General features: G+C 42.3%; 1 protein-coding gene across 2 annotated transcripts in view; it reads right to left on the bottom strand.

The window, feature by feature from the left end:
- Epb41l5 (erythrocyte membrane protein band 4.1 like 5) overlaps positions 1-17,684 on the bottom strand; it is a 90,585-nt gene that overhangs the window by 25,083 nt on the left and 47,818 nt on the right. For both annotated transcript variants that reach the window (XM_032914611.1, XM_032914610.1), the window contains exon 16: positions 4,424-4,587. In XM_032914611.1, coding sequence (XP_032770502.1) covers positions 4,424-4,587 — 164 coding nt within the window. The remainder of the gene's footprint in view (positions 1-4,423; positions 4,588-17,684) is intronic.

Here is a 17,684-nt window from a genome sequence, read left to right on the forward strand (position 1 = left end):
CTGGCTGAGTATGAAATAAATGTATGCTTGGGGGCAGGGGCTTGTCAGAAAGTCTTTTCTTATAAAGATGGGAACCACCCATAGCCAGTATTTTACAAACCTCCTCCACTTTCTAAACCTCTTGCATACATGCCTGTTTGCCAGACTCCTGGATGCCAAACATTCCTGAGACCTGACTCTACTACACCCCTTCCTTTGGCACTATCTAGGAATCAGCAAATCACGTCACACTGTACAGCGTAAGCTTCCACCAATGGGGTGACAGTCAGTACCCAGCGACAGGATAGAAACTGAGTGAGTTTCCTACTCTGGGGTGCCTGCCTGCCTGCCTGCCTGGTCTGGGTGGTAGAGCGCCCTTGACAAAAGCTATGCTGCTGAGCTTCTGTGGCTGTCTTCATGCGTCTCTGTGAGGCCAGGAGTACTCTTTTCTTTCTTTTTTTTTTTTTTTTTGGTTTTTTTTTTGGAGGCTGGGGACGGAACCCAGGGCTTTCCGCTTCTTAGGCAAGCGCTCTACCACTGAGCTAAATCCCCAACCCTAGGAGTACTCTTTTCAAATGACTTACATGAGTCTTCATTTTCATACCAGAACCATTACAAAATACACAGTACAGAGGATGGGAAGACTGAGAAGACAAACTGGGCGTAAGAATACATGCTTGTATTTCCAACACCTTGAAGGCTGGTAGTGAATCACTACAAGATCAAAACCAGCCTAATCTACATAGCATGTTCTAAGGAGAGCCTGGCCTTTGTACTGAGACCTTGTGTCAAAACAAAGCAAGACCACAGACTTTCATTCTCTAACAAAGTTTTTTTGTGTGTATGTATGGTATGTATGCATGTATGTATTTTTATGTGTATGTGTGCACATGTGCATAGCATGGAGGCTAGAAGTCAATGTTAGTTTTCTCTCTCTTAACACTTTTTTTTTGAGGCAGGGTCTCTCTCTAAACTTGGAGCTCATCCATTTAGCTAGACTGTCTTGCCAATGAGCTCTGGGGATCCTTTAGACCCTGCCTGCCCTTCCCCCTGCCATGCTGGGGTCATCGACATGTGCTGTCATGCTTGGATTTTATGTGGCTATGAACTTTAGATTCTCATGTTTTAGTGGCACAAACTTTACCAGTGGAGCCATCTTCCCCACACCTAAGACTTACGCTCAAAATAAAAACGCTCTGACTAGTCTCATTGACTGACTTTAAGCAAACGCTATAATATGAACTATGCTACATTAATGAGCTCTCTAAACTTTGGAAGAATTTCTTGTTCCAACCCTTCCATAATGTTCAATCCCTTCTTGAACACTTTCTATAATGAGAAACACTAATTCTTAGGCATCTATAGCGAGGGTATGGCAGAAAGAACGGAAAATATTTTTTTTTTTTTTCCCGGAGCTGGGGACCGAACCCACGGCCTTGAGCTTGCTAGGCAAGCGCTCTACCACTGAGCTAAATCCCCAACCCGTAAAATATTTTTCTTAAATTGATACAAAATTTGCTTTCTACACTTGTAAATTTCTTCTCTATACCAATAAAACTCTATAAATTATTTCATATATAATTGGAAAGTATAAGAGAATTATCATGGGGTTGGGGATTTAGCTCAGTGGTAGAGCGCTTGCCTAGGAAGCGCAAGGCCCTGGGTTCGGTCCCCAGCTCTGAAAAAAAGAACCAAAAAAAAAAAAAAAAAGAGAATTATCATATCTTAATGTTATAAATTTTTATTATTATTATTATTATTATTATTATTAGTGCATGATGTGTGTGTGGGAGGGAGTATACCCATGCCATAAGTCAGAGGACTGTTGAATTTGTTCTTTTCCACCTTTATGTGGGTTCCTGAGATTAAACCCATGCCATCAGACTTGTGCAGTGAGCACTTCTCTGGCTGAGATGCCTTACTAGCCCCAGATCTGATCATTACAGGGATCCCTATTTCATTATATCATGCTATTCTACCTGACACAATCATCCAACAATTACATACTCAATAACTGTTTGGCAATACAAAATTATGCAATAAAGGAACAATTAAACTTTTAAAATTTAACATAAGACATCAAATAGAACGTAAATAACAATTCCACCTCCATAAAGAAGATGGGTGTGGGAGCACATGCATTTAGTCCCAGGACTTGGGAGGCAGAGGCAAGCAGATCTCTTGAGTTCAAGGCCAGTCTGGTCTACAGCAGAAGTTCAAGGACAGCCCGGGCTGTTAAGAGAAACCCTATCACTCTATCTTGAAAAACCAAACCCAAAACAAACAGACAGGATGTAGAACAGTTCTTTGTGTCCAGCAGTCATTGTATTTATTGATGAGGCCAATTCTGTCTACATGAGTCCATTGTGATTGGCCCTGTGGACTGCTCATAGAACAGAAGATGGGTCACCGGATCCTCATCTGAGTACCCAGCCATTCCTCCTAGCCATCTGGATACAATTTTCCCCTATCTGCACAAGGGCTGGGAGAAGGCACCTGAGAGCGAGGCCAGACTATACAGGCAGAGGAAGACCCTGAGAGGCCCCACGTGCAGTGGCTATGAGGGAGTTATCAGTCATGCTGGATGCAGATCTTCCGGTGCGGCTGCTTTAGGGTCAGCTGTAGCTTCTCACTCACATTCAGTATGGAAGCCCAATAAACTCACTAGTTGCCCACCATGAACTCTGGTGGAATCATACTTTGGTTTGTCCAGGAAACCTGCCCTGAGGAGAAAGTCTCCTAACAGGACACTATTTCTACTCGGATCCTAGAAGTGCTTTACTCTAAGGTAGTCCTGCTCCTGGCAAGATCTAGATCCTGACAGCTTTGGTTTGTTATCTTGTATCTTTCTAAGTTAAGGATGAGTAACTATGGGTTGGGGATTTAGCTCAATGGTAGAGCGCTTGCCTAGTAAGCGCAAGGCCCTGGGTTTGGTCCTCAGCTCCGGGAAAAAAAAAAAAAAAAAAAAAGGATGAGTAACTATTTCTAACAGATGGTAGAGTCCAGGACAGGGTTACCAAAATTAACTACCTAAAAGAAATTATGGCAGAGGAAACAATAATATCTGACAAATGGCAATAGAAAATATCTTTTTATACTATTATTTTTAATTATGTGTGGGAGTGTTTGCGTGTTTGGGTAGGTGCATGTGTGTGCAGTTTGCCTCTAGAGGCCAGAGTTGATGTATGGCCCTGGAGCTACAGGCTATTGTGAGCCACCCAATATATGGGTTCTGGGAACCAAACTCAAAGCGTATGTTCACTTAATCTCTACACCATCTCTCTCTAGTGGAGAATGTCCAATATCTCACTGCTTTTAGAAAAGCTAAAAGATACTACTCTAACATTACCAACATAACTATGCAACTCTTGCTGCACGGTTTAAACACTACCAAGAAGCGCTAGCGGGCCGGCCCAGGATCATCTCCGCTCGCCAGTGGTACTTCAGCATGCTCTGTGAAGCAAAGCACTGCTCTTTATCTAACACTCTCATCCTGAATTACTAAATACCACTGCTATGCTGTAAAGATTTTAGGTGGCAGAGAGATGGCATCTAATTTTACCTATGACAAAACCAAAAGTGGCAAGAACCATATAAAACATGATCTGCCTGGAAATGAACCCTATTACATTGACCTGTTTAAAACAGTTTTAAACTTTACACTTACAGTATTTTTTACCATCAAATTTACCCTTTGCAATCAAACCTAGCTTGCAAATAGACATGTTTTTTCAATGAGCAACTTACTTCCTACTTGTTATCCCCTGAAAAAAAACTAACGAAAGCAGCATTCATTCTGCATTTTCGTTTTGGCAAGTAGGCACTAATAGACAATATCTTCTAGTAGCTAAAAGGTGCTTAAGAGAAAACATCGCTCAATCTTGTGCCCCAGAAGACATTTAGAGAAACTGTCAGAGACAGAGTTTCACTCACTATTCACAGCCAGACTGGCCTGAGACTATGTCACCCAGGCAGCCTTGAACTCACAATCCTTGCATTCTTGCTTCCTTTAGCTTCTCAGTTTGTACTCAAAGAACAATTATAAACCCAGAGTGAATAGTCATACATGTACAATCCATCATATTATAAACCTAGTAATATTGTATTATCTTAAACTTTCCACAGTAGTCTTCTTAAATCAAAAGGCAAGGGGATTTAAATATTCTCAACCAAGCTATTAGACACAACATTTTTGGAAGAAGTGGTTTAAAGATCTTGATCCAAAAGGTGCTGGTGTTGCTGATGGCTCATCAGGGTAAAGGTGCTTTATTCCAGGCCTGAGGATGTGGATCTCAGTTTGATTCCTGAACTCACAGGGTAGAAGGAGAGACAAGACCCTCAAAGTTGCCTCAAATGTCCACATACATAACATGGCATACCGCATCAAATACATACATGCAGTAAGAATGTTTTAAATGTCATAAATTACAGAGCAGGTACTTACTCTCACAGTCAGCTTTGAGTTCCTCTAATTCATGTGACCTGGTGGCTACATTAACGTCATCTGGTGCTGGGAATGGTGCAGAAGTATCTGATGGCCTGGTTACATCACCAATGGTTGTTTCTAGTAAGTCTGGGCTACTGAGCAAATCAATGCTCAGGGGCAAGCTGGAAAAGTAACAGAAAGTTTACTTAAACCAGGAAATTTATCATTAAAATACAAACAAGAAGCAATATTGAAAAAATTAATTCAAGAGTTTACTGAACTGACTTTATTCACCTTTCAAAATCTTTGGATATACTTTTTCCAGTCAAGATGGAGTAAAAGGGAATGGGTTAGTTTCTTACCTGAAATATCACTAGACTCAAGATATAAGAGGTGACCCTAATGACTGCCTGGAGAACACATTCAGGCCACTGTGCAGAGGTGGGGACAGGTGGCAGAACAGGGGACTATCTTAGGTATCGGGAAGAGATGAGTTTGGGGAGATCAAGGTAGCCAGAGTTCTGTGAACCAACACCTGGGTTAGTACTGAGGCACACCCTTGCTAGGATCCTTGAGGGTGTCTCCAGACCAGTTTATCAGAAGAGGGACGTGTGGAATGTGACCAGTACCAGACATGGGCTGTGATCCCAGAATGAATAAGGGGAAAGGGTTAGAGAGATGGTTTACAGGAAAACACTTGCCTTGCAAGCATAAAGGCCTGAGTCTGGAGCCCCAGAACTCACACAAGGATAGACACAGTAGCAGACAAAAATGTTAATCCCAATACCCTTACCAGAAGATTCGAAACAGAGACAGGAGCATTTTAATGGCTAGCTAGCCTAGAGTGTGTGAAGATCAATAAGACTCTATCAGGATGCAAAGTGAGGACCGACACCTCAAGTTGTCCCTTCAACCATACTCACACACAAAAGTGCACACCAATTACAAAAATAATAGCTAAAAGGAAGGGAAGATGGAGAAAGCCAGCTGAGCACTGGCATTCACCTTTATGTTTCTTTGTCAGCACCATGCACCAAGCTACACCTGCCAGCATGCTTACAGTAGAAATGGACTGCATTCCTCTGAACTGGGAGTCCAAAGAAACCCTTCTCCCCTTACTAGCTTCTGCCACAGAAAGAGATCAAAGGCCGAGTGCCAGAGGAGCAAACTTTACAGTGTCCTGGGGATGCCAAGAGGCGTGAGAGAAGCATAGAGATGGTGTTTCCAGGCCTGGGAAAGAATAAAGGGATTAGAGGAAAGTTGAGTCCTTACACTGGGCCAAGTGTTTGTTTCTACTGATAAAAATGAAGACATAATTCACAGAGCACCGAGTCACAGGAGCATGGGATTTGTAGTGAAAGCATTAGCCCACAGAAGCACCGTGTGTTGCAGACCTAACAAACCATAAGAAGAGATCTAATAGGCTCAACCTATTACCAGGTAAACCACACCTGAAAACACCTCAGAAAACTTAAGGACAACCAAACTATTTAGTAAGTAACAAAGTAAAACTGTCAGACTACTCCAAGTGCACCAGCTATGTATTCATAGAAGCAGCAGAGAAGAAACCACAGGAGCAGAATAAACAACTTATCCCACTGATAACTTATTCCAGAGCAACAGTAACCAGGACAGCACAGCATTAGTGCAGAGGAGGTATGAAGGTTACATTTTAACTTGCTTACTGCGTGCGCCACGGAGCAGGTGTGGAGGTCAGAGAACAATTCGTGTGGGAGTCGGTCCCCTCCTCCCACCATCTGGATCCTGGGGGTTGAATTCAGGTTGTTGGGTTGGCAGCAAATGCCTTTACCTGACTGACCTTGCTAGCCCTCGGTTATCTTTGAGGGAGAGAAAATATTAATTCAGTGCATGTGGTAAATTTATTATAAACACAGGTTAACTTGAGAACGGAAAACTTGATAGATATATGGACTGGACAGATGGCTCTTGTTGCTCTTGCAGAGGACCTGTGCTTAATTCCCAGCACCCCATGGTGGCTTGTGACCATCGGTAACTCCAGCTGTGGAGACCTGACTCTTCAGGCAGCAGGCATGAGCATGGTGCACATACATACAAAAATGCAAACAGAGCACTCATACACATAAAATCCTTAAAAAAGTCAAACGTATTCAAACAGACACATAAACAAGCCCTGTAGGACAATCAAGGCTGCACAGAGAAACCCTGTCTTGAAAACCAAAACCCCAAACCAACCAAAAAAACTGATATATATTACTTTACCCATTATAACCAAGTAATCTAATGCCAGAGATAGGACAAACTGACATCAAGGGTTCTGGGTGGATGGATTATAGGCATATCACAGGTCTCGTTTTTATTTTTTAAATGATTTTATTTATTTAATGTATATGAGAACACTGTAGCTGTCTTCAGACACACCAAAGAGGGTATCAGATCCTGCTTCAGATAGTCGTGAGCCACTATGTGGTTGCTGGGATTTGAACTCAGGACCTCTGGAAGAGCAGTCAGAGCTCTTAACCGCTGAGCCATCTTTCCAACCCCATCACAGATCTTGTTAATAATTTATAACTAAGATCGAATCAAGAGGAAGCAATCAGGTTAATCCAAACTGTCTGTGGAACAAACATACTGTTTAAGAGCCAAGCTTTGGGGCTGGAGAGGTGGCGCGATGGTTAAGAGCACTGGCTCTTCCTCCAGGACCTAGGCTCTACTCCCAGCACACACATGGTGACTAATGACCATCTCTAACTCCAGTTTCATTCGATTTAATGCCCTCTGTGGCCTTCACTGGCTTTTACACACATGGTATGGACCTACACGTAGATGAAACACAAATAAAACAAAGTAACAAGTGTTAAAAAGACAGGATAGGCCTGGGTAAGGAACTGATGATTAGACCCAAGAAACACAATAAACTAATACATATAATCTGGTATGGATCAAAGATGTTGTTATGAATGGAAACACTGGGAAAACCAAGAAATCAGAATGTGGAAGAGACTATTATATAACAGCAGTATCTTTTTATTGCCATTTTAAAATAACTTATCACTTTAAATGATGTGAATGCAGGTACCTTCTGAGGCTAGAAGTGTCTGGCTTCTGGAACTAGAGATATCTGGGTGCTGGGCACCACGCTCATGTCCTCTGCAAGACTGGTCAGCATTCTTTTAACTGCTGAACCATCCATCTTTCTAGCTCCTTGATTTTCTGAGTCAGTGCAGCAGCTGCCTCGAGGATGTATGAAAAAAGAGAACTGTGTTTTCCTCTTAAAACACACCCACTGAAGAATTTGTACGTGGAAGCTCTGTAAATTGCTGTCAATGAATACAGGGAGGGAAATCCACTTTTACCCCTATTTTCCTAAACAAGGAAGTCTTAAAAGCATCAGCATGCTATTCTCTTCTTTAAAATTTACTAAACTCCCAGCTGTGAGAGCCATGGCCCATGAGGTGCGGGATCCCTTGCTTAGTCCTTCAGAGCCATCATCTTCCTTGACTAAGCTCTGCCCATCGGTTTTCACTCTATCCTTCAACTGTCACCACTTTCCCTTCATCTCAGGGTCTCTGAACTAGCGTAGTGATGGAATACTGTCATCCGTGGTTACTCCTTATCTCCACCTCTCACGCTGTCGTCACCCACAGTGATCACGGCATCTTCATCTACTGGTGCATTAGCACGTTACTGTTCTACTTTTAGAACCTAGGGTAGCAAGAAATGGACTTATTAACAAGAAGCACTGAATTCCCCCAGTACTGAGGGCTGCACCCAGGGCGTCGCCATGCTAGGTGAAGTGCTCTACCATTGAGTCATACTTACATTTCCAGCCCTCATTTTTCTTTGTGAGACAGGTTATTAAATTGCTCAGGCAGGCCATCAACTTGCAATCCTCCTGTCTCAGCTTCCCAAATAGCTCAGATTACAAGTCCAAGCCACTAGATATAGTTTAGTTACTAATTCTGATATGTAATTAAATGAAAACTACGTAGGCATGTGAGGAAAGTCCTGGAAACAGTACACTCAATGTTTAACGTTGGGGGAAGAAAAAGTTCTGGGACTCTGCCTGAGCTGTCACTCCTGGCTAGGACTTCTAATGCTGCTATGGCAGATCGTGAGCAGGTGTGTGTATGCACACATCTATTTTCTTGGTTTTTGAGATATAGGGTGTAGATCACCAACCAAGTGAGATGGTAGCATTTTACCATCTTCAGGGCCCACAGATTGTGCAGCCTAGCCTAGTGGGCAGGTTGTACGTTGGTGAGAGTTAAGTCTTTTCTCTTTTAAAAAAAGGAGTATGTACACAAACATACATGGCTTGGTTAACTTCTTTGAAAGCTGGGACCATATCTCAGATATTTAAATGCTTCCCCCTCTCATTAAAGCATAAGTCACCAAGCTTATCTTCTAAAGGGTTGAGAGGAGGGAGGGAGGGATGGATTTTGTGTGTGTGTGTGTGTGTGTGTGTGTGTGTTAGAGAGGTGCGGGAGAGAGGAGAGCAGAGGGAGGAGACAGCCCTGCTGAGTCAGTTCTGACCTTCCACCTTGCTGAGGGAGAGTATCCCTTGTTTCTGCTGCTGTGCTGTGTACGTCATCTGGTCTTTCCACAGCCATCTTTCTAGCTCACAATTTTTATTGTATTCCATTGTTCTCCACTCTAGGCCCTACCAAGGCTGCCATGAAGTGGTACCTAACCTGTGTGGTTCTTAGGCGATCTGAATTAGAAGTCTCTGGGCTGTCTTTTGAATAAACAACACGTATTCACCATTTAGATAACTTTATCCAACTATGATTCATCATTCCTCAACTATACACACCTTGTATTTTGCTACTTTAAAGGGTTTTGTTTTTTGTTTTTGCTAGAAAGACAAAGTTGTAAAAAGTTATTTTTCCTTACTAGAGACTTGGTCTGCACTGACTTCAAAGTCTTAACTTCAAGCTCTAAGTTTCCTAAAAGGCTGTTTGTTTTCCTAACGGCATATGCTTCTGTCAGGCATTTGTAAAGCTGCTTGTCCCCAGCTTGTGAATTTCATGAAAGAGTTCTGAGTATATTTTGCATGGCGGGCATGCATGCATGTATCCATCCATCCAAAGATTATGTACAAAGTTCATATTCTCAAGACAAGCAAATGCTTTCCTTTAATGGAATCGACAATCTAGGAAATATGGAGAGGAAATCCCTAAACATACTATATAAGAGGAAGTGAGGAGAAAAAAATGGAGAAAGGGACTAGAGAAGGCCAAGATTAAGTGTGCACACAATTATTTCAGAGTGGTCAGGAGATTTACTGCTAAGAAACTTAATAACATGGGGTATTAAGTAGAAGTCTAGGTGCTTGGTGTGAGATGCCTCCCTATTGAGTTGTTGGCCAGGAAGGGCCAGAGACCCCCAAGCAAGGCAGGGTTTGCCATTGCTCTAAGCCATACAGAACCAGACCCCGTGGCTGAAGACACTACATACTTAGGTTGTAAGGTTTTGAGAAATAGAGCTGGCACTGATCTTCCTTTCTGCTGGCTGGCTTACAGAGTGCCACCAGGGAGAAAACATTTAAGCTTCTACCCAGTGGTTCACCTTGCATGCTACATACTGATCCACTACACAAGGTATGCCCATTAGTCCGACAGTGATATGAATGTTTGGGGTTAACCACCTCTTTCTGATCAGATCTGAGGCCTGTTTGACAGGAGAATTTCATGCGGCTACTGCAAACCTGGCCAGAAACCCATAGCTGATGGCATCGTAGACCCTGAGAACCTACTTACTGTTAGTTTGCTAAATGGACATGTTGTCAAAAGCCTTCTAAATATTTGTGTGTGTGTGTGTGTGTGTGTGTGTGTGTGTGTGTGTGTATCTCCATAGATTAGTGTTGCTTTCAACCTTAGAGATTATTTTTGTAGAGGGTAGTGGTGAATATAGATTCCTAATTTGTTGGAGTGCTAAGAGTGAGTGACTGTTGAGCGTGTGGCCTTAAATAGAACATCTATACAACTTCCCAGCCCCAGCCCCAGGCAATATTGTCACAGGGGTCTGAAAGGTTATGGACCAGAGGTAGAGGTGTGCTGTAAAATGCTGTTTTCTGGACACTACATAGTTGCTAAACTCAAGAACTCACGGGAGCTGTGATTACCTGCAGTCAACATTCCACCATGGATGGGAAGGCACAAAAGCCCCTCCAGCTGTGGAGCTGTTGGTAATGAGTGGCTGCTGGGGGAAGGAGGGAGGGCCACTCTTCAGGGTGCAGCCTCTGGTCAATTTTCTCATTATCCAGGCAGTAACCCCACAGACTCAGTCGAGCGAACCTAATTAAACACAGTGGGCTATCATTTTAAAAGAGAGGACCATGGGAAGGGGGATTATGTAAGAAAATTTCAAGATTAAAAATATTAAAAACAAACAAATCGTGAAGGTATTAGAATGAACTATAAAGCTTTAAGGTTGGAGGCATTAGCAATGAAATACAGACAGGAAACGGTAGGAGATGAGGAGGCAAGGAAACACGATCAGACCAGCAGAGAATCAGAAGAGGGGAAATCATGTGTACTAAGGGAAGGATTTATTTCAGTTGGCACTGAGACGTCTAGACGGTTTGAGCAGAGGGTAGTATGATCTAAGTTATGGCTGCATGGGTACTGAAGAAAATTAAAACAGAAGAGAACATTGCCTGGAAGGCCTGGTAAGAGGACACTCCTGATAACAAACTGAAGCAGGTGCAGCAGAAGAGATGGGGGCGAGCGGTGGCTTTGGACACATTCTGCAGAATTCACAGAATTCCCCAGTAAGAAGGCAAAGAGGAGCAAAGGTGACTAGTAGTCTGCATGGAAATCTGTAGGACCCTCTGTCCGCCATAGTTTCTGTTCAAAAGCTCTAGCCAAGGCTGGCAATAGGAAAGGGATAGATAACAGATTTATTAAGGCAGGAAAATCTGTAGAGATGGGAAAACGAATGATATCTATTAAGTCTGGGATGCCATAGTATCAGCCCAGCATTTCTCCTTCAAATCCATGGCTTCAATTGAATCACATGCAAAAGCCCAAATTGAAGGACATTCTGTGACGTATCTGGCAAGTACTCTTTCAAATATCATTAAAACCACAAAACATCACAGACTCAAGGGGGCTAAATGCCACACCCTGGAACATTGGGCTGAGACTAACAAAACTTAAACACTGTCCAGCTTCGATAGAGGCAATGTTCATTTTTGGATTTTTCTGCATGTGTGTGCACACGGCTCGTGTAGAGCTTAGTGTGCGATCTAAATGAGCACCAGGATCTTCTTCCTCGTCTTCACTTTTCCAGCACCAGGGCTACGGCCACAACCCATTACACCTAGATGTTTGAAGACATGGCGTCTTGAAACGGAGCCTATGCCTTCACGTCTGCAAGGCAACACTACCGACCGATTTCCCCCACCCTAATTTTAGATTTTAGAATTCAGTGTCAGGCAGGACATTAGCATCCAGCAAGACAAAAGTGAGGGCTGTGGGAGCTCTCAGCATCATCTTTGCAACTGAGCAGTGAGCCTAACACTGCTCCCACTTTTTTTTTTTTTTTAATAAAAAGGCCTGCTTACAATACTTAAGTAAAAAATGTCACGTACATGCTATGTACATCTAGAAATCAAGCCCAAGCTCATGATGTAAACCAGAAACTGCAAGAATGTACATGATCTTTTCATGTGTGTGTGGTATATGAACATGTGTGAGAGGCCCGAGGTCAACACGAGACACTGTTCAGTATACAGTCTCTAACACAGGGTCTCTCACTAGCCTAGGGCTTAGCTTCCTCCTTATCGTCTCTGCCTCTATTTCTCCAGCCCTGAAGCTTCAGGCACACAGCACTGTGGATGCGGGGATTCGAGCTGTTTCTCCTGTGTGGACAGCAAGCACTTTACTCACTGAATCATCCATCTCCTTCGTCCTGTAATGGGCTTTAATATCATTACACTAGAGGAAATTACCCAGAGAGTTAGTAAAAAAGGTACTAAACAGTTTACAGGGTCAGACACCGGGGCTAGCAAGAGAACTAAAAACGTTGGGGAGGTTAGGAGACAGGAGCAGTGTCCCTAAGGGAAGAAAGCAGCTGCTGTCAGTGCCAATAAATCCACTGTGAACCGATTATGGAGGTCATCTGTGACCCAAGCAAACTATCTGGCAGAGGTGGTATTACTGTGACTAGATCATGCAGTATCACTATGTGGATTTCCTAGAGACAGGCTTCTATTTCTTACAAAATGAACATACAACATGGTGATCAAGACAGCACCATGTACTGGAGAGCCACTATCAAAAATGTAAACTTCCTCTTCCATGGTTGTTAGTGGACCAAAGCCATGAGGCAGCAGTGTGGGTCTCAACCTTCCCAATGTTGCAGTCCCTTAACACAGTTCATGTTGTGGTGACCCTCAACCACGAAATTGTATTTGTTGTAACCTCATAATGTAAGGATCTGATGTGTGACCTGTGGGAATTACTGATATAGGGGCACAGCTGGATTTAACCAGAAGTGTGCAGAGAAGGCCAAGAAAATGTAGGGCACACAGCAGAGTGAGTGTGCGGGAGGACCAAAGAGGTGCTGAGGTTGGCGTTTAAAATACTGACAGATGTGGCTCAAAGGGCAAAGCCTTGCAAGCCTGATGACCTGAGTTTGACCCCTGGAAGCCATATAAGGATATAAGGAGAGAACCAACTCCCCAAAGTTGTCCTGACCTTCACTGTGTGTCATGGAATGGATTCCACACTTGCACATAATATTTTTCGAAAAGTTATCAAAGGCTGCACATGGTGGTACAACACCTTAATTCCAATACTTGACAGGTAAAGGCAGACAGATCTCTTTGAGTTTGACCAGCTTGCTCTTCATCAGTGGTAAGGCTGTGTATCACCACATTTTCATGTTACTACTTCTACAGTATTGTGAAATTTGATTGATAGCCTGGATACTCAGAATTATCCAAATGTTTGCAGGTCTTTCCAAAGATTTCCCAGAGGATTGCTAATAGTGTCCCCAGAAAGAATTAAGGCAATGTGTCATACCTAGATCTTCCAACTCCTAGAGTCCACAATTACCTATGAAGCCGTGGCTGGACCACTCAGAGATCCCTGATAGGTAAAAATGGCCACGACACTCTGGGGTGCTTTGCATGATCTCTCTCAATCAAAGCACACTACTCCACAGGATGAGGCAAACCAGCATTTCCCTTCCTACTATTCACCCTTATTTTATTAACAAAGATTATGCATCTGTAGCAAGCCATTACTAAAGAATATGCAATTTGTTGCAAATCCTAGCCACAAATACATGCATCTACATTTTCCTTTAGTAGTAGAATGAGTTAAAAAGCCCCTCCCCCACAACAACAACAGTTATAGCCAGTTGAGCCTGCTTTTGAAAGTGAGGTACAAATTCACTGTGGCACACACAAGGCCTTGGTCCCAGTCCCTGGAGAATGCTGCTCTCCTGGTCGGGTTACCTTTTTCCTGCCAATATAAACACAGCTGGCTAGCTGTCAGGAACACATTGTACAACGTTCACTCAACCTGTGCCACCTCCAACCACTGTGTAGCTAGTGACATAGCTAGCAGCGTTTGGGAACACAACTATAGGAAATTAGTAAGAAAAAAAAATCATGAGAACAGTTCCTCCAGAAGAACAGGAACATGTATTCTAAACTCTCAGTAATGAAGTCACACAATGTTTTCAACTTACAAAAAATTCCTTTCTCTTTATAAGTTCTGTTTCAGTATCCCAAACTGCTCAGACAACAAGTAGTACTTAACAATGGACAAGAATTAATGAAAAAATGAAGTTTAATATATTTTACATAGAAAGTGATGCGCTTCATTTGCTCATTTCTTTTTTTGAAATTAATCTATGCACATGCATGTGTGTTATCAGCAGTAAGAGTTGGTCCCAGGGTTGGTAGCAAGAACTTTAACATGTCATCTTTCTGGCCATGATGTCATAATTTCTATACCACAGAGATTCATGTTCCAAAGATCAATGTTTCGTGTGTAAAATGTCAAAGCATTTTACATGTGAGTGCTCATAACAATTCTGGACAAAAGATATAATTAATACTGTGGTATAATTTATATCAAAATGTATGAAGGACTGGCAAGATGGCTCAGTAGGCAAAGGAACTTGTCTTGTAAGCCTAGTAACCTGAGGTTAATTCTAGAAACCGCAGAAAGGCAGGAGGAGAGAAATGACTCTCCAAGTATTCAGACTTCCATGTACCATGGAGGGTACACACAATGATAACTAACACTTCAGAGGAAGAGACACTAGAGTTATGGAACCAACATCTTATTTTTGAAAATCCTTAAGCTCTAATCTCAAAAATAAAATGAATGTATCCAACGTGGGATGATTTTCAGACCTAATGTCTTAACACACTGGAAATAACCGGGAATAGGTTAGAAAGGAGAGCCTACTGACTGAAAGGTCAGAGCCCCTCTGTGCTTATCCATGGCTTTGCACATCAGTGCTGGATAATACACAGCAACCACTCCTGACCTTTGTTCACACTCGGGAATACATGGGGGCAGGAGCGGAACCGAGGCTGAGGGGTGGGTCCCGTGCCAGGGAAGACGGTCTCCTCCCCAGTAAGTTCCTCCCCTCCCAATCTCCCTCAGCTACCGATTTGGAAAATGGAAAGATAAATTTATTTATTTAGGGACATACAAAAGTAATAGAGCAACATTAACAAATCAAAATCATCAATCAAATGTGCAGTAATGCAATTTAAAAAAAACAACAACAAACCCAAGTAAGCTAGAGACGTAGCTAAGCGATGGAGCACTCACCATGTGCAAGGCTTGAGGTTCTACACTGAGCGTTGGGGAGGGCATGTAAATGAACTACATTACCTTAAAAAACCTTTCGCTTAGAATATTTTTATATCAATGTTCTACATATATATTGTTTTTATATGGTATATTTACGTAATAATTTTTACATCCCAGACAGTGTTACCAATTAATTCCCACTTAAGAGTTCAACTTTTTTTGTGGTTGACCCAATAATTTACTGTATGTGTGTACGCTGGGGTGTATGTCTGTAGGTCACTTCCCTGGGAAATGACATTTTTGGTTTTATTTTGTCTGGCCTGGAACTTGCTATGTAACTAAGCTGACTTTATGCTTTTGCTCCTGCCTCCTAAGTACTGGGATTACAGGCATGTGCCCAGAATCTCAAGTCACGATGAATTAAGCTGATATGATATCAAACTGTGTATTAGCTGCTATAAAAAACAAGCGTCCTCAGTTTATCCTCAATGTCTAGCAGCCCTGGTGCCTGACAGCACTCTGACCTCATCAAACCCTTTGTGCTGACTACAGGAGACCTGAGAACCCTTTCTCTCTGTGTTCTTTCTTTCTTCACGACATCCTGGTTGCAATGGGTAGTATGCAGGAAAGAATTTAACCAGCTATTCTTTTATTTCTTCTACAATAAACCAATATTTTATAATCTTCAAATTAAAAAAAAACAGGCACAGGATGGGATAAAATAGTTTTCTTTTGTAACTTCATTTAAAATATGCAAGTGATTATCATCTCAAGATCAGAAAAATTATAGCATACTTAAAAGACAGGTTAGAAAAAACCCCTAGGACTTTTGTTTTCAGAGGGTCTAAGTCTCAAGACAATCTTCCTGCCTCCCTCCTCCCCCTCTTCCACTCACGAACTGCCATGTCCAGTAGACCTCCCCTCCCCACGCTCCAGGGTTTCTCCTCCGTGTAGTTTTGTCCTGGAACTCACTCTGTAGACCAGGCTGGCCTTGAACTCAGAGTTGCACCTGCCTCTGCCTCCCAAGTGCTGGGATTAAAAGTGTGAACTACCACTGCCCAGTCAGCAGAAATGTTTTTAATCACAAAAACAATGATTAGCAGAGCTTGTTTATGAAGGACACTGGATTTTTACCTCTCTAAAAATCCTGTTTATAAAAACACATAGAACATAACCAATCTAATGAAAATGTTATACTTATATTCAGTAACAGTATCCAAAACATTGCTCAGTCCTGTGATTATGGAAAAAGTATTTCTCCCATCTAGATTTGTTTTGTGCACTGAGACAGGGGTCTTACTATCATGCTCAGGTTGACTTTAAACTCCCAAGTTTGAGTGAGCCTTCTAGGTGATGTTTAACTTCAAAATCTGCCAATTTTTGAAAATTACTTTTATTTGCATGTGTGCACACACAGTTGGGGTGGCCTTTACTTTGTAACACGCGTATTCCAGGGATCAAACTCAGGTTGCCAGGTTTGGTGACAAGTGTCTTTACCTACTCAATCATCTCACTCTGCCTTCAAGTCTAGGGCTAGAGGATCACAAAGGCAGAAATATATCAGAGACAATTTATTTACTGAGGCTGAACTACTTGTAAATCCCTTCACTGCTCCAGAAAAATGTATTACCATCTTGAGACTAGCATTCACAAGAGCAAATATTTACAGTACAGGATGGATACCCCTTATCCCAAACACTTGTAACCAGGAATGTTTTCCATTTCAGATAAGATTTTCAAATATTTGTGCATGCACACATACAAAGTATTTGTGAGACGGAACTTGAACCATGTAAGTTTTTATGGACGTGGGCTGATGGTTAAACAGATACAATGCTTTGGGTTCCTTGCTGCTGCCTGTAAGTGCAAGAGAGAGAGAGAGAGAGAGAGAGAGAGAGAGAGAGAGAGAGAGAGAGAGAGAACAAGGGGGGCGGGCCTGGAGTGATAGTGCAGCATCACAAGCACTGGTGTTCTTCCCGAGGATGCAGGGTCAGTTCCCTGCATTTACATGTCAGCCAACAACCATCCACAACTCCAGTTTCAGGGGATCCAATACCCTCTTCCAGTCTGCAGGGCAGCATACTAATGGGTACACAGATACAGAGACATACATGCAGGCAAACGCCCGTTCGCATAAAGTGAACAAGAATAAACAAGTCTTAAAAAGGGGAAAGAACACCATAGGGAATACTTAGTGGTTACAATCTGAGCTATAAACAAAACCACAAACCCCTCAGAGGGTCCTACATTAGTGCTAGTTTAAAGCACACTAGACAGTGATAGTCTGAAGATCAGCTATTTAAGTTTTTATGCAGGATATACTAATATTTTGAATATCCATCCTACATCTACAGTACATTTAAGCAATGATACTCTTATATAATAAAAAAAATCCCATCAATATTTGTCTGTGAGTTTCATGCTGTAAGTGTTCTTGGTTACCCGCCTGTCTTCTAGTGACAAGTCCTATTATATCTGCAACAGCAGCCTTCTGTCAAAGCCCTCTGAAGTCT

The sequence above is a fragment of the Rattus rattus genome, chromosome 10, assembly GCF_011064425.1.
Source record: "Rattus rattus isolate New Zealand chromosome 10, Rrattus_CSIRO_v1, whole genome shotgun sequence".
NCBI lineage: Eukaryota > Metazoa > Chordata > Mammalia > Rodentia > Muridae > Rattus > Rattus rattus.